General features: G+C 39.8%; 1 protein-coding gene across 1 annotated transcript in view; it reads left to right on the top strand.

Moving 5' to 3' along the window:
- Window positions 1–11,631, top strand: part of scn8ab (sodium channel, voltage gated, type VIII, alpha subunit b) — a 49,571-nt gene extending 37,940 nt beyond the window's left edge. Inside the window, exons 21-26 of the mRNA XM_078248352.1 lie at window positions 5,079–5,363; window positions 5,460–5,513; window positions 5,600–5,737; window positions 6,280–6,384; window positions 6,504–6,774; window positions 7,321–11,631. Of these exons, the coding sequence (XP_078104478.1) occupies window positions 5,079–5,363; window positions 5,460–5,513; window positions 5,600–5,737; window positions 6,280–6,384; window positions 6,504–6,774; window positions 7,321–8,486 (2,019 nt within the window). The 3' untranslated portion in view covers window positions 8,487–11,631. The remainder of the gene's footprint in view (window positions 1–5,078; window positions 5,364–5,459; window positions 5,514–5,599; window positions 5,738–6,279; window positions 6,385–6,503; window positions 6,775–7,320) is intronic.
- Window positions 11,632–19,464: the final 7,833 nt, after the last annotated feature.

Here is a 19,464-nt window from a genome sequence, read left to right as displayed (position 1 = left end):
TATTAACATCCTTTGTCACTTGATAAGGATGCACTAATGGATGTTGTGTTTCCTGTTCTGAACTTGTCTTTGGGTCTGCCCCAATACCCACAGTTGCGGTATTTGAAGTAGTCGACTCAAGTGCCTACTTGTGTGATGTGTTTCCGGTGACTCCCACTGTGCCACAGTGCCTGTTAAGATCACAAGCTTGTGGGAGTTTATCAGAGCTCACCAGGATACACTTGATTAATAAAGATATCCTTTAGAGAAAAGAGACATAACATGATATTATTTTGAATAGTTTATGTCTGATAACAGTTTTACATTTCTCAAAAATATATTGATGAAAGGATATGATAGCCTATTTAATATTTATTTTCAAATTTCAGTTATTCAATATTATTTTTATCAGACTCATTATGAACAATAGATTGTTCATTCTAAATGATAAGCGGTGATAAACTTCTATGGAGTTTCTGCCATAATTGTGCAGTATTTGAGTACATATAATAATGTCCAGCATGTCACAAACTTCTACTTCTTCACGTTTTCATGCTGATTATTGTCTGTCCTGAAACAATCTTATAGGCGCATTACCGCCAACAACTGGACTGGTATTGCGCAGTAAACCATGATGAATTGTGTATTTGTTATGAACAAGTGACAACTATGGCTTGCTATAAGCACTAGAGGAATGGTCAGGCTGTCTCAAAAACATCTGGATTCATCTTCAGGGGACCATGAATATTATGAATGAATATAAACGTTCATGGGAATCTGGCCATTAGTTTTCCAGATACCTTTCATGGCCAAGTGTACATTTTCACCTGATAGGGGTGCTAAACAACAAGGTCAGGTGATCAACACAAATTGTTTGGATTTATTGTTTGGGACTGGATATTGATGGATGCCAAATTTCAGAGCAGTCTGGCCAATAGAAGATTTCGAGATATCCTGTTCTTGATCAAGGTTTTGGACGGACAGGGGGGCTGATCCTGATGCCTCAGACCCTGGCACTAGCAGGTTGAAAATGTATGTGTGTATTTGTCCCTGTTTCATCAGTTGTAGTTCATTAAGAAGATTGGACAATGAGCCAGATCCTAGAGAGTTACCGTTTCTGTTCCATCCAATTTCCGGTAGAAGCTAAAGGTGTCCACTGTTACTACAGCTTGACTGATAAGTTGTATTGATTCTTGGTGATGACTTGGACAGAACATAAAAAGAGAAATATAATGCAATTCAATACAATAACCCTCCAATACATACGACACATACATAAGATAAGAGACTTAGATTTTAGTCTATGGTTTTGTCGTATTGGAATGCATTATATTGTATTGTGTTTCTGTTGATTTGTCCACCCACCCATTGTATATAAAATGTAATACTGGCCTATATATTTTCATCATAATTATTTATTCCCAAATATCTGTATTGGCCCAAAAAAGTCAATTATTTTCTGACTCCAATTGTCATCAAAAGAAGTGTGAAGGACGTCAAATAATTATCCTTATACCTGTGTGAGATGGCTTCATCTCTTCTGAAATAGAAATTAAGACAGAATTGTACTTCTCCCATTTATTGTTAGGAGCGTAACGTATGGATATAGCTTGTGATACAGGAGAGACAAGTCAAGTTCTCCAGGTTATGTGGTGGGATCCGGTGCTTGTCAAACCTCTTACTGATTCTTCAATTGTAAACCTCAAATATGCAGAAATCTCAATATATTCTAAATCGGCCGATGTGTTGTGTAGATAACTTATCCTGACTTTCATGCAAATCTCTATCCTTATATTGACCTGTCCTCTCTCTCACAGCAGGTGCCTATAACTGTGTCTCTCTTTAGGTTAAGAGAGACAATGTGCAGCTGTCGAGAGGGACTGAGGGGTCGGTGTTTGAGGGTTCAGGGTAAGGTTTGTGTGCTGTGTTGGGACTCGTACTTTCACAGGTTATCCTCTCTCTTCTAACCCTGAAAGTTGTCCTCAACCTTCTGCGTTTTTCTCTCCCCCTCTTTAAAGATGCTCTCTGGTGTGGAAACTGTACTGTTTTGTACTGTGTACTGTGTGTATATTATTGTGTCACATTGATTTAGTGTTTGTGAATACATCTTTCCTCTAATTTTTTCCCTTTGTTTGACTCTTTATCTTCTCTCCCTCTCACTGTGTCAACCACAAGTTTCTTTCCAGGTGTGCTTACTGTGCTGTTAAGCTGATTATCACGCTAGACTGGCTTGCCAAACTAAACCAAACACAAGCAAACAAACACATAAAAAAGAAAACTTGGGTCATGTGCACTTTATTGACCTTTGTCTATTGTAATAACCCCTGTTTAACCTTATGTTATATAGATACATATACTTACACATATAGAAACTATATATGTACTTATATATATCTGTATATAACCATTCAGCCAACCTTTCAGTACATATATAGGGCCCACCTTTCTTTCTATTTCCCCTCTAACTATGTGGGTCCTCTCTTCCTGTGCCTCTGTCTTTCCCTCTCCTTCTGTCCCTATCTGTGTAGGTGTCTATAGTCAGCCTTATAGCTAATGCGTTGGGCTACTCCGATCTAGGCCCGATTAAATCACTCAGGACACTGAGGGCCTTGAGACCCCTCAGGGCCCTGTCACGTTTTGAAGGGATGAGGGTAAGACCTAAGATACCAGACAGCTGGTCCTTCTGCATGCCGATTAAATAAAAGCATCAACGCATGCTAGCGATGGCAATATAGAAATTAAATTTTTTTTGCTAAGGGACATTTTTTAGGTAAAAGCTTTTATCAATGAGAAGCTTTTTGCATGGATGCAGATCATCTCAGATGGCCATAATACATCTGATTTGATTTATCATATTTCATTTCATATATTATAAATTTAAAGCTATGTTAAGGCAATTAGCAGTGATTTGTGCATTAAAGATATTAACAAAACACCTTAAAAATCTGTCCCATGCCTAATGGAAAAACTAGAACATAACAGGGATTTTGACCTGAATGATGCAACACGTTATAATAATTACTCAGCTCTGAAGTGTTCAGTACCAGCTGAGAGAACAACTAGAGGTTAGTATGAACCATCACACAAAACCTGTTTTAACTTAGTCATAGGACAGGGTTAATGTAGACTGAAGTTGTACAATCTGAGCAAGCTAACTGATGTCTGTTCAAGTGTTTTTGAGCTACAGAGACCCCCAGTTGTCATGAGATGGACAAACAAATTGATATAGAAATGGGTGCAGATGATCAATTAAACTGTGTGTGTGCATGTTTATTTTAAAGTTTTACAGTATGCACACAGTTGATTAACAATTGACCTTAAAGTGTACAGTTTCCATGTCAATCATTTTGATTCCATGCGACCCCTGGAGAGCTCTGTACTGAGCTTTGCCTGAGAAAAACATATTTTCTTTGTACAATGATAATTAGCATTTTAATTATTTCGATGTGCGATTGGTTGGATCAGCCTCTGGTTGTTGCTGGGCAGAACAAATAAATCTTGTCAGATCAGCATCCTCTGACTGTTGCTCTGCCTCAAGTGTCCTGTTATCTGATCTTATCACAATTTGGCTTTGGCATTGTCACACTGGAAGATCAACAAACTTCTGGTTGCATATCCCCTCCCTCCCCCTGCCATCCTTGCTCACCACTCCTCAGTGAATGTCATTACCATGATTTTCATGATCACCATTTTGCAGTAGTAATATTAACTGATCATATGGATGTGTTGTCTCTATATTATTAGGCAGAACTCTAAAATGAAAAAAAAAGTTTTGATGTTTGCCTGTATAGTTTTGGTTTATTTGGCTTTCTGTTACCATGGCACCTCTGTGTTTGGAAATGCACATTCATATGGTGTCCTCCCCAGGCTAATAGCTAATAGTTAATAGCTTTATCTCCTCCAATATGCTCACACTGCTTCAGTGCAGCAGTTACACACTGTTTTATGTCATTGTTTGGGAATACTCAGCAATATGTTTTCTTTACATTAAATGAAAATTCACTTGTCATCAAGTGCATTATTAGTCACAGATTTGCAGATCTAACTGAGCAAAGAATCATTCTTTGCTACAGTTAGTTGACATGATTGTGTTGGATTCATACATCCATACAATCCTAGGTACAACATTTTGATATGTAGGTAAACAATAATTGTATTTTATAGGGGTGTAACAATATGTCGTGGCAGAATACATTGCGAACAAAAATGGGAGAAGGGATGTGGAGCTGAAAATGTATTTCATTGTAATCAGTTATAACTGAATGCCACTGAGTGCAATTTAAGTATCAGACATGTGCTCTTTATCTGCATGAGCACACTGTTAACTAGATATTTGTCCTTTTCAGTTTCGTTTTGTGTAGATAAACATCTTGTTTTAAAAAAGCAACCTTTTTTTATTTAGATTCTATTATATTTTATATATATATATGAAATTCTGCCGGATGACACTCGGATGTCCGTCACCTTCCACTTTCTTTGTGTTGGCATTTTAAACTCCGGTGGTTAACTGCTCCTCAGATAAATCCAGATCTAGAACTCAGAATCTGAGTTTTCTGTTGCACTAGTCAAACAACCTTTGAATGTACACATTCCACCAAAACAAGTTCCTTCCAAAGACCTTTTTGCAGAGGCGCCGTTGCTCCTCCTGGCGCTAAACGCCGCCCAAGACAATTGTGATTGGTTTAAAGAAATGCCAATAAACCAGAGCACGTTTTCTTCCTATCCCGAAATGCTGTGTGGACTCGCCAGACCAGAAGGTCTGGCAATGCGAGACTATATAGGGAGTAATACAAAAATAGTCATTTAGTTTACACTACAACTTTCTTAAACATATCATGGGGGAATCAAACCATGACTCTGAATTGTCTCGTGCCGAACCATGAACTGATAGTTTTGCTACAACCATAGTATTTTTTTGTGTTGATGTGCTTGATCTTGTGTCAAGATATCAGATTAAACACCTTGAGCCTCTAATGGAGGGAAAGAATGTGCATTTCTGTGCATGTGTGTGTTGATGTTCTTATTTGTGAACATCTCCATGCAGTTGGTGTGTGATTGCTAAGTTATTTCGGGCTCTGTTTCCTTGCTGTTCTCTTCAGGTTGTGGTAAACGCCTTGGTGGGTGCAATTCCCTCCATCATGAATGTGCTGCTGGTGTGTCTCATCTTCTGGCTCATCTTCAGCATCATGGGGGTCAACCTGTTTGCTGGAAAGTATTACTACTGTTACAATGAGACCGCTGAGGAGAACTTCCTCCCTGATGTCGTCAACAACAAAACAGAGTGTTTTGCACTCATTAATGCAAACTACACTGAAGTCAGATGGAAAAACGTCAAGATCAATTTTGACAATGTCGGTGCAGGATACCTGGCACTTCTGCAAGTGGTGAGAAATCTTCGCTGTTGCTTCGCATTTGTTTCTCTCCTCTGATATCATGTGTTTAACATGTTTTCTCATGCAATGTGTGTGCCCAATTAACAGGCAACATTCAAAGGTTGGATGGACATTATGTATGCAGCAATAGATTCTCGAAAGGTACGCTTTTAGCAGTTTTCGGACTTCCAGCTCAACGTGTAGTAGTGCAGTTTTGTGCGATTATTTTCACTTTTGCCACTTTACAGGTGGAGGACCAGCCTATCTACGAGGACAACTTATACATGTACATCTACTTTGTCATCTTCATCATCTTCGGCTCGTTCTTCACTCTAAACCTCTTCATTGGTGTCATCATTGATAACTTCAATCAACAAAAGAAAAAGATAAGATTTATTTTCCTCACTTTAAGTTTTCTGAGAACAAGCTACTTTGAAGATTAATGAAAGGAAATGACTCTAATTTTTGTCCATTGAATAGGAAGTCACTGCCAGCAGCAAGGTAGCTTAGCTTAGTATAAAGACTGGAAACAAGGGGAAGTGTTCATTAATGAGCTTTTTTCTTCTTATAATTCTAGATAAGCTGGTAAGAGGATTTTGTAACTTTTAGACAGAGCCAGGCTAGCTATTTCCCTTTTTCCAGTCTTTGTGCTAAGCTAAGCTACCTGGCTGCTGGTGAAAGCTTCACATTTTCTGTACAGACATGAGAGTGGTGAATGGTCTAACTATCAGCAAAAAAGCGATCAAGCATATTTTAGCATGAATTAGTACTTTAAGCTAAGAATCTGAACATTGTAAACAAATATAAGAAGCCTTTTTGTATGGCACTTGTCAACACAGTCAAATTAAATGTACTATATTTGGATTAGTACTGGAATGAGAGGCCTAAATCTTTGCAAATTGTAACCAAATTGTTTTTGTCCCTTCACTTTGGAGGTCAGGATATCTTCATGACGGAGGAACAGAAGAAATACTACAATGCCATGAAGAAACTAGGGTCAAAGAAGCCACAAAAACCAATACCCAGGCCGCAGGTAAATATTGTTTTGCACTCTTCATCTTAACTGCTAAGCAGGTTTGTATTTGTAAATTTCTAAAGATTAAGAAAATGACTCCAAATAACCCTCCTTCCATTCCCTCCCTTTCTCCTTAGAACCAGATCCAGGGCATGGTGTTTGACTTTGTGACGCAGCAGGTGTTTGACATCTCCATCATGATCCTAATCTGCCTCAACATGGTCACCATGATGGTGGAGACAGACGATCAGACAGAGGACACCGAGGTTGTGCTTTACTGGGTCAACTTCATCTTCATTGTGGTCTTCACTTGCGAGTTTGTATTGAAGCTCTTTGCGCTGCGCCACTACTACTTCACCAACGGCTGGAACATCTTCGATGTGGTTGTGGTCATCCTTTCAATTGTAGGCAAGTATTCAAAAAGGGTTATTTATGAACGGTAAAAGAAGTGGGAAGCTGCTTACTTGGAGATAGCTCAGATATTGCCCATATAAATGGGGTTTAAAGGCCCAGCACACACGGGTGGTTTGAAGGGTCACTTCCCCAAAAATAAAAAAATATATTGTGTCACTTTCCGAAGCCGTTCAATTCATTTTGGTTTTGAGATATCTTACTTTAAGTTTCTGCTGGTCCCCCTTTTGACTTGTCTGATAACTTTATTTACTGCTTGATTGTTTATCCTCCATTATTCTGAATAATCCACACTCCACAGACTTTACTGTGAATAGTTTTTATTACAACTACTTTACAGATATGAACTATTATTTATAGAAACTATTGATAGTGTGTCTTTTGGTTCACCTGATTTCCTCCACAATTTGCATGAAACTATGAATGTGCTGTTCTTGCTTGTGTATTGTGTATTAAGTAAATCAGTCAGTGTTTCAGTAATAAAATTCCCTGTATTTTGACCAAGTGTATGTTGTGTCTCTATTTGCTCCCTTTCTACTTTAGGAATGTTTCTGGCTGACCTGATTGAGAAGTACTTTGTGTCACCAACACTCTTCAGGGTGATTCGTCTGGCTCGTATCGGCAGGATCCTGCGTCTCATCAAGGGGGCCAAAGGAATCAGAACTCTACTGTTTGCCCTAATGATGTCACTTCCTGCCTTGTTCAACATTGGCTTACTACTTTTCCTGGTTATGTTCATTTTCTCCATCTTCGGCATGTCCAACTTTGGCTATGTGAAACACGGGGCTGGAATTGATGATATGTACAACTTTGAGACCTTCGGCAACAGCATGATCATCCTGTTTATGATCACCACATCAGCTGGCTGGGACGGCCTGCTGCTGCCCATTCTTAACTACGCTCCAGACTGTGACCCCTTACTGGAGAATCCTGGCACCCCCGCCACAGGAGACTGTGGCAACCCTTCTGTGGGCATCTTCTTCTTTGTTATGTACATCATAATTTCTTTCCTTATTGTGGTCAACATGTACATTGCCATCATCTTGGAGAACTTCAGTGTGGCCACAGAGGAGAGTGCCGACCCACTCAGTGAGGATGACTTTGAGACCTTTTATGAGATTTGGGAGAAGTTTGACCCTGATGCGTGCCAGTTCATCACCTATGCCAAGCTTTCGGACTTTGCTGATTCACTTGAACACCCGCTCCGAGTCCCCAAGCCCAACACCATTGAACTGATCGCCATGGACATGCCTATGGTGAGTGGTGACCGTATCCACTGCCTGGACATCCTTTTTGCCTTCACTAAGCGTGTGCTGGGTGACAGTGGCGAGTTGGACATGTTGAGGCAACAAATGGAGGAGCGTTTTGTGGCTGCCAATCCCTCCAAGGTCTCTTACGAGCCAATCACCACCACTCTGAGGCGCAAGCAGGAGGATGTGTCATCCAGAATAATTCAAAGGGCCTACCGTTCCTACCTGGCTAGGCGGGGTTTTGTCTGTAAGCGCAAACCAGCCAATAACAAAGTGGAGAATGGCGGGAACAATCAGGAACAAGAAAAGAAGGAGGGCACTCCCTCAACTGCCTCCCTGCCCTCTTATGACAGTGTAACCAAACCTGACAAGGAGAAACAGGATGACAACAATGAGGGCAAGGGAGGGAGGAAAGAGAAAGGAAGAAACCAAAAAGACATCAGGGAATCTAAATGTTAGAGCGTTGGAATAATAATCACAGTAATAACAATAAAAATTATAATAGTGTAACTTCAAGCAAAGCGAGAGGAAACTCACCCACACAGATGTACAGATTATTTCATTTGCAAGTCAGAAAAAAAGATAATACTCAATAATTTTGTTTACAGACTTCATTCTTATATTGATGCAGAGGGAAGCAGCTTGGTCTGTTACAGCTTGAAGACTCTTGAACTTCAGTCAAACCAAACATAATCAGCATACTGTGTGACATTGTTGTATCTAGACTACTGATCTTAACAAAAGGGAATGAAAAACAGACAAGGAAATGTCTGTTACTGCTGAAAGGCAGCTTGGTCTACAGATAAGACAAGTAACTCTACACCAAGAGATAGAACAAAAAAACACTAAAGGAATTCAACGCCTGGACGAAAGTAATGGATTCCTATGGAAGACAGTGTTGTGAAGGAAAAACAAGGATGCTGCTTGATGCTGAAGAATTGTCCTCTAAAAGCAGCCAATGAGTGCTTCTGTGTCATTTAATACTGAAATGTATAGAGGAGAAAAATGACCCACTCACTCTATAAGAGCAAACAGAAGGATGACTGGTGAATGAAAGACACAAATGACAGAGAGCGTTGGAAGTACTTTTCCGTTTTATTAAAGCTAGAAATTGTTCATTTGAGCAGCAAAAATGCAAACAGACAAAAAAAAGAACAATATTCAAGATTTTGCCCATGTCACTTAACTCTTCTACTCATTTTATCTTTGTTATACCCACATCAAAACGCTTTTTTTACATGGGCTTTCACACCAATTGGTTAAGGGTCTGTTTATTATGGGGCCAACTCGGGCCAAGGGCTTACATTTACTCAGAAAGATTTCCAAACAAATACATAAATAATTGTGCTTGTTCAATGCATAGAAATGACTTGCATGATGGCATGTTTTGATCAGAAATCTTGCATGAATTATCATAGTCCACAAGACACTAATACTCAGACCACAACAGTGGCTCGACTGTAAGATTGAGACATTGTCAAAATTTGAAAGCTCAGAGTTCAGAGTAATTTGTTTAACAAAGATAAGTGATATTGGGGATGATAATCTAAAATGGATCTGCATTTTTATCTCATTATTCAACACATTTTAAATGTTTAAATTGTTGCCCCTATAGACAGGAGAATGGAATATGTTGGTGAATAAAACCACCATAGTGGATCAGTGGGGAAATCCAAACAATTTATTTGCTGCTCTGGAGATTTGAGTGTGTAAGATGTGAAAAAGGATGTCTGTGTGTTTCATGGGACTGACATGTTTGTTAATTTGGATTGAAATGTTTTCAAGGGGCTCAACACTTTTAAACTAAAATGCTTAGATTTATTATTTGTATGCACCTATGTAATGTTCCATACCATCTGCCTTTAGTTTTGTGTGAGCGGGCAATGAGGGTAGTCCTACTGTCGGTTATAAGTGATTTCTGGGGATTTCACAGGTATGGCAAACTCCTTTCTATTCTGATGTTTCTCTGTGGGTGGTTAGACCTTTCTGGAAGAGCTGAGAAGAGTTGTGATCATTTTCAGTTTAAATCATTTGATGTCATGTAGCTTATTCACATGCGAGTCTTTTTATTTTTTTTATTTTACACACTTTTATAAGCCACATCTAAGATGATATTGAGGGAAACAGTCTTGTGCTGGAACGTATTTGTCAGGTGTAAGTAGTATCCTATCTTAATGAGATAAGAAAATGATGAACAAGTGATGAGAACATTGTGTGTGGAGAAGCCAAAGAGATCTGCCTTGTTATCCCTTGTTGCCCTTTGTCCGTGGAGTTGGGTGAAGTATGCCCTGCCCATTCAGTTTTTTCACTGTCATTATTAGACAGAGAGACCCTAGAAATGTATGCAATGCTTGAAAAATCCATCCCTTTTTCTCAGGAGATATTATAGATGTACTATTATGAGCTCTGCAACAAAATGCAAGTGAATGTGATGGGAGTATTTATGAAATCATGTTTTACTCTTTTGTTTTATGCCATGTTGATGGACAATGATCTCGGCTGGCTGCCTTAACTCGGCAGCAGCCCAGTCAGGGGCCAATTTGTCGCTTCCTGCTTATAACTAATAATTATAGGGCTAGAAGCATCTCAGTGGAACAGCAACATTTCGCTTGCTTGTAATGGCGGCGTTTATATTGATAGCAGATTACATTTGTGGTTAAGTCATGAACTGTAGTCTGGTGTCAATTAATTTAGATAAACAAAATAATAATGTTAACCCCCGATAGCAATCACAGATATAGGAAACACTGTGAGGAGATGTCATGAGAGTGAATTGGGATATGGTAGTTTGAGCAGCACTTAATTTTTTCGGAAGAAAAAGTGGCATGCTCGGAGGATAGGCCCCAGATTTCAGTATTTAACAAGTGCTCTAAACCTGTCATTTGCCATTTTTTCGTCATTTTGCTCTATTGCATAACAAATACCAAATAACCAACACTGGATGCATTCTAATGGTACTGTGAGCCTAAGCACCACACCACAGCTTTTGCACTTCCTGTTGTGCAGTGATGTCACTTCCTGTTTATGAATAACTCCCTCATCCGTTCTCAAGTTCTATGGTCCAGTTGCTGCATGAGATCTCCAAAATCAGTGTGGGTGTTACCTTGAACCAAATAAAACTCTGAATGATAAGCATAAAAGCAACCGCCGTCCATTTTCTCCAAGATCACCATGGAAATACAGACGCGTATTACAGAAAGAAACCTAAAAAATAGACACACATACATCCATTCGAGAAGAAAATAAAATAAATACAGTTCAAGCTATGTTCTATAGGGCACAAACTGCAAAAGCTAAGGATGGACTTTTTAAGAAACTATAAATAATGTAATATATTTTACTTTAACGGCATGTGTAGTTTTTTGTAAATACAGGATTACTTAAAAAACTACAGCTATTAATCTAACACTAAATATTAATAACCGTAAATAGAATGGCTTCCAGCTGACACCCCTTGTCACACTTGTTAGGCTGTGACACATTTGTTAGATGGAGTAGATTTTTTTGAGTCACTTTTCACAAAAAAGAGGGCAGTAAGTTAAAATAATCTATATTAAAAAGCAGAAATTGTATTTACAACTGTATAAATCAATACATACATATACAAAGCTATATAACATATATATTATATATACACTGTATATATATATACTGTGTATATATAGTATATATACTGTATATATATATTATATATATATAGTATGTATGTATGTATATATATTATATATATATATATATATATATATATATATATATATATATATAGTATATATACTCTCCTGTCCACTCCTTGCATTGAGGTGATACCAGAACCACAGAGTGTTTTGAATTGATCATGCTTCTTTCTTTGCGTGGTATGTTCAGAGAATAACCAAAACTCTGGCCTGCCCAGGATGTCTGTATACTGGGAACCAGCGTGCAATGCATGGTGTTGTACTGGCTGCTTGCTGAAAATTGTGGAGCCTGCCTTGGTGAGAGGATTGCACTACCAGCATACCCTTTTGTACATGTGTGAAGATGTCTTGCCCCTAGTTTCCTATATTGTACACAAAGATAATACAAACAGTCACACACACTTACACGCACACACTCAGCCTTTTACAGGCAACCGCTGGTTAACCAGTTTGCCCCAGTATGAGCCACAGCTCACTTTGTGTGACAATTTTTTGCTCGTTTCAGCTCTAACCCATATCCATGTTTCCCCTTAACACACTGCTGCAGTTTGGAGTTGGTCTTTAATTTTGCTGTCACTTTCAATATGATATATCTAATGATTTAAGGGTTAGTTGTCTTAACTGTCTGTGTGTTTGTTTATGGTGCAATATCTCTTAACGGCACGTGCCTTTTTAGCTTCCTATTTAGTCTGTCAATAAAATCAGCAATGAGGATCTCAAAACTCATGGGAGTGAATCAAAACGGAGCACGATAGAAACGATGTATTGAGTTCAAAATTAACTTGTAAACTGAAAACTCACCACCTAGATTAGACTGTCTGGACTAACATCTTGTAGAGTCATGTAGTACAAGTGCTCTCTCTGTGTGTTCTGTTTACCGGCTCTTGGGCTAGTAAAGGGAACAGCTGTTTTACACTTCTGTTCATTTCCAAATGTTGGTTTACCAATCGGTATATGAGGCCATTCTTTTGTAGCATGACTGAGATAATTTTATTTTCTTTCCTGAAAATAGGCTAACTGAAAAAAAAAAAATCTTTTGACTGTCATTATCTCTTGCCACTAATACAGTCAGAGAGAGGACGTGTGTTGCACAACCACATGGGACGATTAAACGAGAATCAACGAAAGAATATCTTCATTTGAGCACGAATCTATTTCCAAACAATAAAGCAGCCTTCCAGTTACACCTCTGGCTGGTGTCATTTTTGGATATAACATTAATGACACTTTATCATGAAGAATATGTTCCATCATGCCTGCCAATGGATGTTTTTGTTGCTGTCTAATCACCTCATTTACTGTGATAACTGTTGGAATTTAAAGGTTTAAGATTATTAAGCAATATGGTACACAGTGACGCTCTAACGAAGGTGATTTTTTTTCCTTCTTCTAATATTCACTAAAACTGATTGTATACAATGCAAACATGGCAGAGAAAATGTTTGAATGCTATACAGAACAGGGAGGGACTGAGACAGACCAGCAAGAGAAAGCTACAGTCTGTTTAGGTTTGGAAACAACACAATACACTTCAGAAATGCCTAACTCACATCGTCTTTTGTTCGTGTTTTAACAAGACTTGAATATGATTATTGCTTGGGTTGATGTGGTTGGGTGTGTCATGGTGCAGTAGCACCGAATTGACTATAAAAGCAGGTGTGTGTGTGCATGCATGTTTCTTTCCTTCCTTCCCCCTCCTCTGTGTGTGTGTGTGTGTGGTGCCGCACTGAATGAGGGAAGGAGCAGGGAAGGGAGGGTGGAGTAAGCAGAGACAGCACTGCAGTGCAGATAGATGAATGCAGTGGCCTGGGCTGAGTCAGCAGCATGTTCCCAATAGGCTCAGACTGTGCAGTGCACTGTATAGCACCTCCTTACCCACAGCAAGCAAGTAGAGGGAGAGCAAGCTACAGCAGGAAGATGAAAAGTACATGAGAACAATGAACAGAGGCACACACGGTGAAGAGCTAGTTTGTTGCTATGGATTTACCCTTCAACTTCTACCTGCAGTGCTGCATGCGTTTGGAGTGCATCACATTGCTTTGTACAGTTTAATGCTGTATCTTACACTGGGTTATTGGAAAACATAGGAGTCTAAAATATTGATGAGTGCCCAACTGTTCATCACTAGTGTTTTAAAAATATCCATTTTAGGTGATTATGAAACATTTAACTGATTATTTTACATTATTTATGTGTAGGAATTGTTGATTTCTATACTCTATTTCTAGATGTGTGGCTCTCCTCTATAGACACCATTTAAATGTCACGTACTGTATATCATATATGCTGCTCTATACACAGCTTTGTCTTGCTGTTTTCCCTTTAGGTTTCTGTCCCCCTTGCCTCTATCTGAACAGCAGGACTTGGTTGCAGAGGTGGGACATGGATTAAGTAAGACGTTAGCATGATCTGCCGGGCTGTCTGAGCAAGTCTGTGTGAAGGAGGGAGGGAGGGAGACAGAGGGAAGGAAGTGTGTGTAAGGGATACACAGAGAAGGAGGTTGTATATGTCTGAAATCAATAACATATAATCTGCAGTATTGCCGTGATCAAGTTTCTGGTTGAGGTAGTGGTTGTTCACTTATAGTTTTTCTTTTTCTGTGTCAGGTCTACTCCACCATGCAGAAGATGAGTGGAAAGGCAGAGGGTGCATAGATCTATCTATCTATCATATATACATGTATGTATATAGTATATAAATCCCCCCCACACACACACACACACGCACACATACATCGACCCAGTTTCACTCAGTTCAATCACTGTGCAGAGGAGGTGCCTGACATTATTGTCTTGAATTCAACAGTTTTCACATAGTTTAGATTACCCAGCTGAGAAAGGAATTTAAATTAATTCTGTTTAGCCAAAAATGGAATAAAAGATGTGATAGATGTATGCTGATTTATCCCTGGTTTGGCCCTCTACCGCTGCCCCATCCATCATAGATCATAGCCCTCTCTACCCCTGTTGGATTGGGATTTATGTTTTTCATCCTTGCCCCTGAAAGTGTCTACAGAGATCACAGCCTTTATCTACTGTGTTTATTGCTGTAACCCCTCCAGTCAAATGACTTCTTACAGCTATCTACCACCCTCTAGTGGGACTTGAAGGAAATAACTCAAGACAACTGCTGTGTCACTTCCAAAGATTAAAGGGATAGTTTTTGTTTGTAGACATATGGTAGTATGAGTTACTCGCTGGTGTGGTGGTGGTGGCATGGTATTTAGATATTTGCTCCTGTCTGTTAATCCTGTGGTCGGAAATAACAGCAAGCCGGCAGCTTGTCAGCAAATGGGGCCTATTTCACACACAAAAATCCAAATGCAACACTTTTATTTTTATTATTATTAAAGCTTTAGTGTGTAACTTTTTGATATTACTGAATGTCTGTTACATTCAAGCCATTGCCAAATGAGTTGATACCAAGCTAATTAAGACTATCAGCTCCACACAACTCTCTGTATTTCTCAATATGGCTATGTTCAGATTGAACTCGAGTGAAGATAATTACCTCTTCTGAAGAGTCCATCATGTTTTTTTAATCCTCCGTGTCCTCCTTGGCTACTACCAACTGTGTGGAGGAGGGTGGGGGCTGTGCGCAATCACGGAAGGCTTGTATCATGTGGACGCACCAACAGTGTTGTTGTCGTCATTACTTAGAATTGCTCATGGGGTAGACAGAAACTACGCACTATAGCTTTAAACTAGCATAGAAATCTAGACACACCCTAGCGGCGGCAAATGTAATTTGCAGCCAGGGTCAGTCTAGCAACTAGCAGCTTGCAAGCTGGAAAAACCAAATTCTGGTCAGGCCAATCACATCGTGTATAGAGTCGGTGGGCGGGCTTAACATAAGGATGGCAGAGTTGCGACGGTTCCGCATGAATTCCCTGCTACTTGAAAACAAAGAAGATGGTTGCTGTTGCTGGCGAACAGCAGTCTTTCCGGCAAAAGTTTAATCTATCAACTAGCATTTCTCTGGTTGGCTATGAATGCAGAGGGAATTTGAAAGACAACCGTTTATCTCGCCCCTCGGATTGGGTCTGGCTTGTCAGGCTAGCTTTAAGCCTGAACATGGACACAATCCTGGGGCCTTTCCCAATTCCTTAATTTGCACCTCCTCGACTCCTCAATCCTCGATACCCCGGCTTGTGACCTGGAAATCGTTCTCAGTGCGTCATGTTGAAGGACGTCCCAATTCCTAAAATGCACATCGAGGAGTGAGAATTGAGCATCGAGGAGGCTCCTCCGAGGAGTTAAAATCGAGGATACACTGATGTATCCTCGCAAAAGACTTTTCACCTGCCACATTTAAACATAGAGGCGTACCAGAGCGAGAGGAGAGAGAGAGAGAGAGAGAGAGAGAGAATCTAACGTGTCTAACGTTACGGATCGATCAGATCTTACAAATTATTATTCTGATTAATAGCGGGTGGGTGAAATAATACACATCAACGAGGAAAATATTATTAACGTTCTCTAAAAGGTGAACATTGCAGAGCTGCTGTCGGACAGACAGCTTCATTTGTAAGATCGTTTGAGAGACGCTCGAGAAAAAGCAATTAAACAGGATTATTTCAGAATCTAAAGGTCTTGTTCTGTTTACTCTGTCCAGTTTATAACTACAGTTAGTATTCTGCATAAATATCCAACGATATCAGCTGCAGTGGCATTTCTGTGCACATGGAAACTTTTACAAACAGCATTTGTAATCATTAAAGTAAATTGTTATAGAAAACACTTATATATTAATAGCCTACAATACATCATTTAAAAAGCAACGGTGCCTGCAGGGACAGCCGAGGGCCAGTTAGTTAGTTAGTTCAGGTGGGTGGAAGGTCTATGGCCTATGTATGTGTGTGTGTGTATTAAAGACAACAAATAAAAATATACGAACCCCGTACATTCTTATCCAAGTTGTGAATTGAATTCAAAGTAAATATATAGTTATAGTTATATAAGTTGTCATGAGCACTTCTGCTCCTCTGACATAGATCATAAAATTCAGCGTATGACAAAATGATAGACAGCTGATGCAGTGGTGCTGCTCGTCATATTTAATTGACGTTGCTTTTAATGACGGCTCGGAGGCAGAGGTCATGGACAAAGCGACGCCGTAGACTTCCACGGAGACAGACTGGGTAAACCCAGCCTGATCTGCTGGTGATTTGATTTCGCCCTGCAGCTCAGGCTGGAAACCTGTACGTTTATCTATCATGCTTCCATTACAATTTTGCGCGCTATTGGCGGGTTTAACACGATGACGATAGAGAAGCGACCAAGCAGCTTCTTGTTTGCATTCGGCCAGCAACCCGTCGATGCTGCTGTCGCTGCTACGTGAGGCAGATCGTTTGTCTGACTGGTTGAAGGACTAGAAATCAACTATCCCTGTTGATCACGCCTCTTGTGCAGTAGAAAATACAGAGCAGACTCCCCAGACTAATGTTCAATCTTAAAAGATTGAGGTTGGTCTGGTGATAGCCAGACTACGGCGACCAGTGAAGTCTATTAGAAGCACTTTTCCGGTGATGGCTGAGCATTACTGCGCAGCCTCAAACTGAGCTTGCCGACGTGGATGTGATGTGAGCAACCTGTCTGAAAGTTGTAAGTCTTCTGGTAGCTGTGCCAAGAGAAATCTCAATCATTCCCAATCTTGCAGAGACGGAGAGCGTTGGTAGCCTATATGTAAGGAGATAACATAGGCACAGGCTAATTATTGCTAACTAAAATGCTAGTTAACATTAGTAATTAAACTTAAACAGCTAATGTAAGTCAAAACTGCCTGCAAGCTTCTCCTGACTATACGGTAATTTGTCTACTATGCGAAAGAAAGTTGCGTGGTTATGACACAATTGTTAGCCTATTTTTACAAAAATGGCTGCTACGGAGCCATAACGTGAGATACAAGGTAATGGATTTCATGAATTCCCTGCTACTTGAAAACAAAGAAGATGGCTGCTGCTGCTGGCAAACAGCGGTCTTTCAAATCGGCTTTGGCTGCGACTCTGGAAGATTTGGAGTTAAGCACTGAAGTCATTCTTAAAAAAGGAAGATGTGTTCGGAGTTTTGCCGACCGTATACGGCCATACGGCAAAAGTTTAATCTATCAACTAGCGTTGCTCTGGTTGGCTATGAGTGCAGAGGGAATTTGAAAGACAACCGTTTATCCCGCCGCTCGGATTGAGCCCTGCCAGTGGTGCGTTCCCCAGACCCAACATCTTGATGTGGGTCTGGCTTGTCAGGCTACTTAATTGTTGTATCTTTAAAAGTATAATGACAGAGGTTCAGAGCAGGGCTTTGTAGCCTCCAACTAGCCAACACATTATACATACAGTTATATTTTAAAATAATGTATTTACATTTTTTTTTTTAAATGTGTTCATTACAATTAAAAACATAACCTATGGTATATGTAAAAAAAAAATTAAAGCAACACCAAAGATTCTTTTGTAGCTTACCTTAAAATAATGTTTCCAAAATCGTTTCAGTGGTTCTTCAACTCGTAACAGGGTGAACGGCATTCGCTTTGCGGCCCTCGCTCTATCGGCTATAACTGCACTATGCAAGTTTGCCAGTCGGGTGAGTCGGGTAGCGGATCCTAGTACGAATGAGACATAAGAAACTACAATGGACAATTCCGCTTCCAACCTGTAGGGGGACCGAAGAGGAAAAGTGCTTTGGTGTTGCTTTAACAGAAGGTGAAACCTTCTTTACTTGTTAGCCTGTAAGACAAATTTAAGGGCTCACAACACCCGGTATGTTATTAAAGTAGTCGGCTCTGTTGCTGCTTGCTTTCTGTTCTGGTTTCAGTAAAAAGCTCTGTTATATTTCATTAACAGTAGTTTTATATTACAAATAGGCTAACTTTAAATGGACATACGTCGATTTTCATTACTTTACCCTCAAAGCTCACCTGCTGGTCGGTTTCTGAGGCACATTCGCGGGCCACCGCCGTCTCCCGGTCCTCAAGTACCCGATGTAACAGAGCCCAACACTGGCCTCGAGTGGTTTGAAATGACCGCGTCAAGTTCAGACCGTGAAGTGCCCAGGTCGCCTCTGGTGTTAGCTAACATCCAGAGCTCCCCTCTCTACAGTAAGTCGGTTGCCCGATGTGGTAACGTTAGCCTAGGTACCATAAATGTGTGCATTATGATTACTGTAACTGGGAGTAATGAAGATTGAGTATTGGTCAGATACAGTGAGGAATAATTGTACCCCAAGTCTAGTCAAGAGGAGCATTTCAGCTAGTGCAAATGTGACCGTAACATTAAAAAGTTAATACTTGCAACTAAAGCCAACCACAAAATGAAGGCTAAGTTCCTGCTGTTAACTGTTTCTAAAATGCATAGCCAACAAATGTGAAATGAAGGAGTTGGCAATTTGGTTCAAGCACATTTTTCTGACAATACTTTAATTCAGGTTTTCACTTGAGTAAAATGTTGAATGGAAAACACGTTTTTTGGTAATGGAGTATTTTTCACAGCATTTGTTTTTATACGTATTTGACATGTCATTTAGCTGACACTTTTATCCAAAGCGACTTACAATTGCTATATATGTCAGAGGTTGCACACCTCTGGAGCAACCAGGGGTTAAGTATCTTGATCAGGGACACATTGGTTGATATATCGCAGTGGGAATCAAACCCAGGTCTCCCACACCAAAGGCATGTGTCACATCCACTGCACCATCACCACCTTAATTGATGATTTAATTAAAGGATCTGAATACTTCTTCTTAATTACTTAAAGGATCTGAATACTT

This window comes from Sander vitreus, chromosome 4 (assembly GCF_031162955.1).
Source record: "Sander vitreus isolate 19-12246 chromosome 4, sanVit1, whole genome shotgun sequence".
NCBI classification, from domain to species: domain Eukaryota; kingdom Metazoa; phylum Chordata; class Actinopteri; order Perciformes; family Percidae; genus Sander; species Sander vitreus.
The sequence above is the reverse complement of the archived record's forward strand: the minus strand, read 5'-3'. Positions and strand labels throughout refer to the sequence as shown.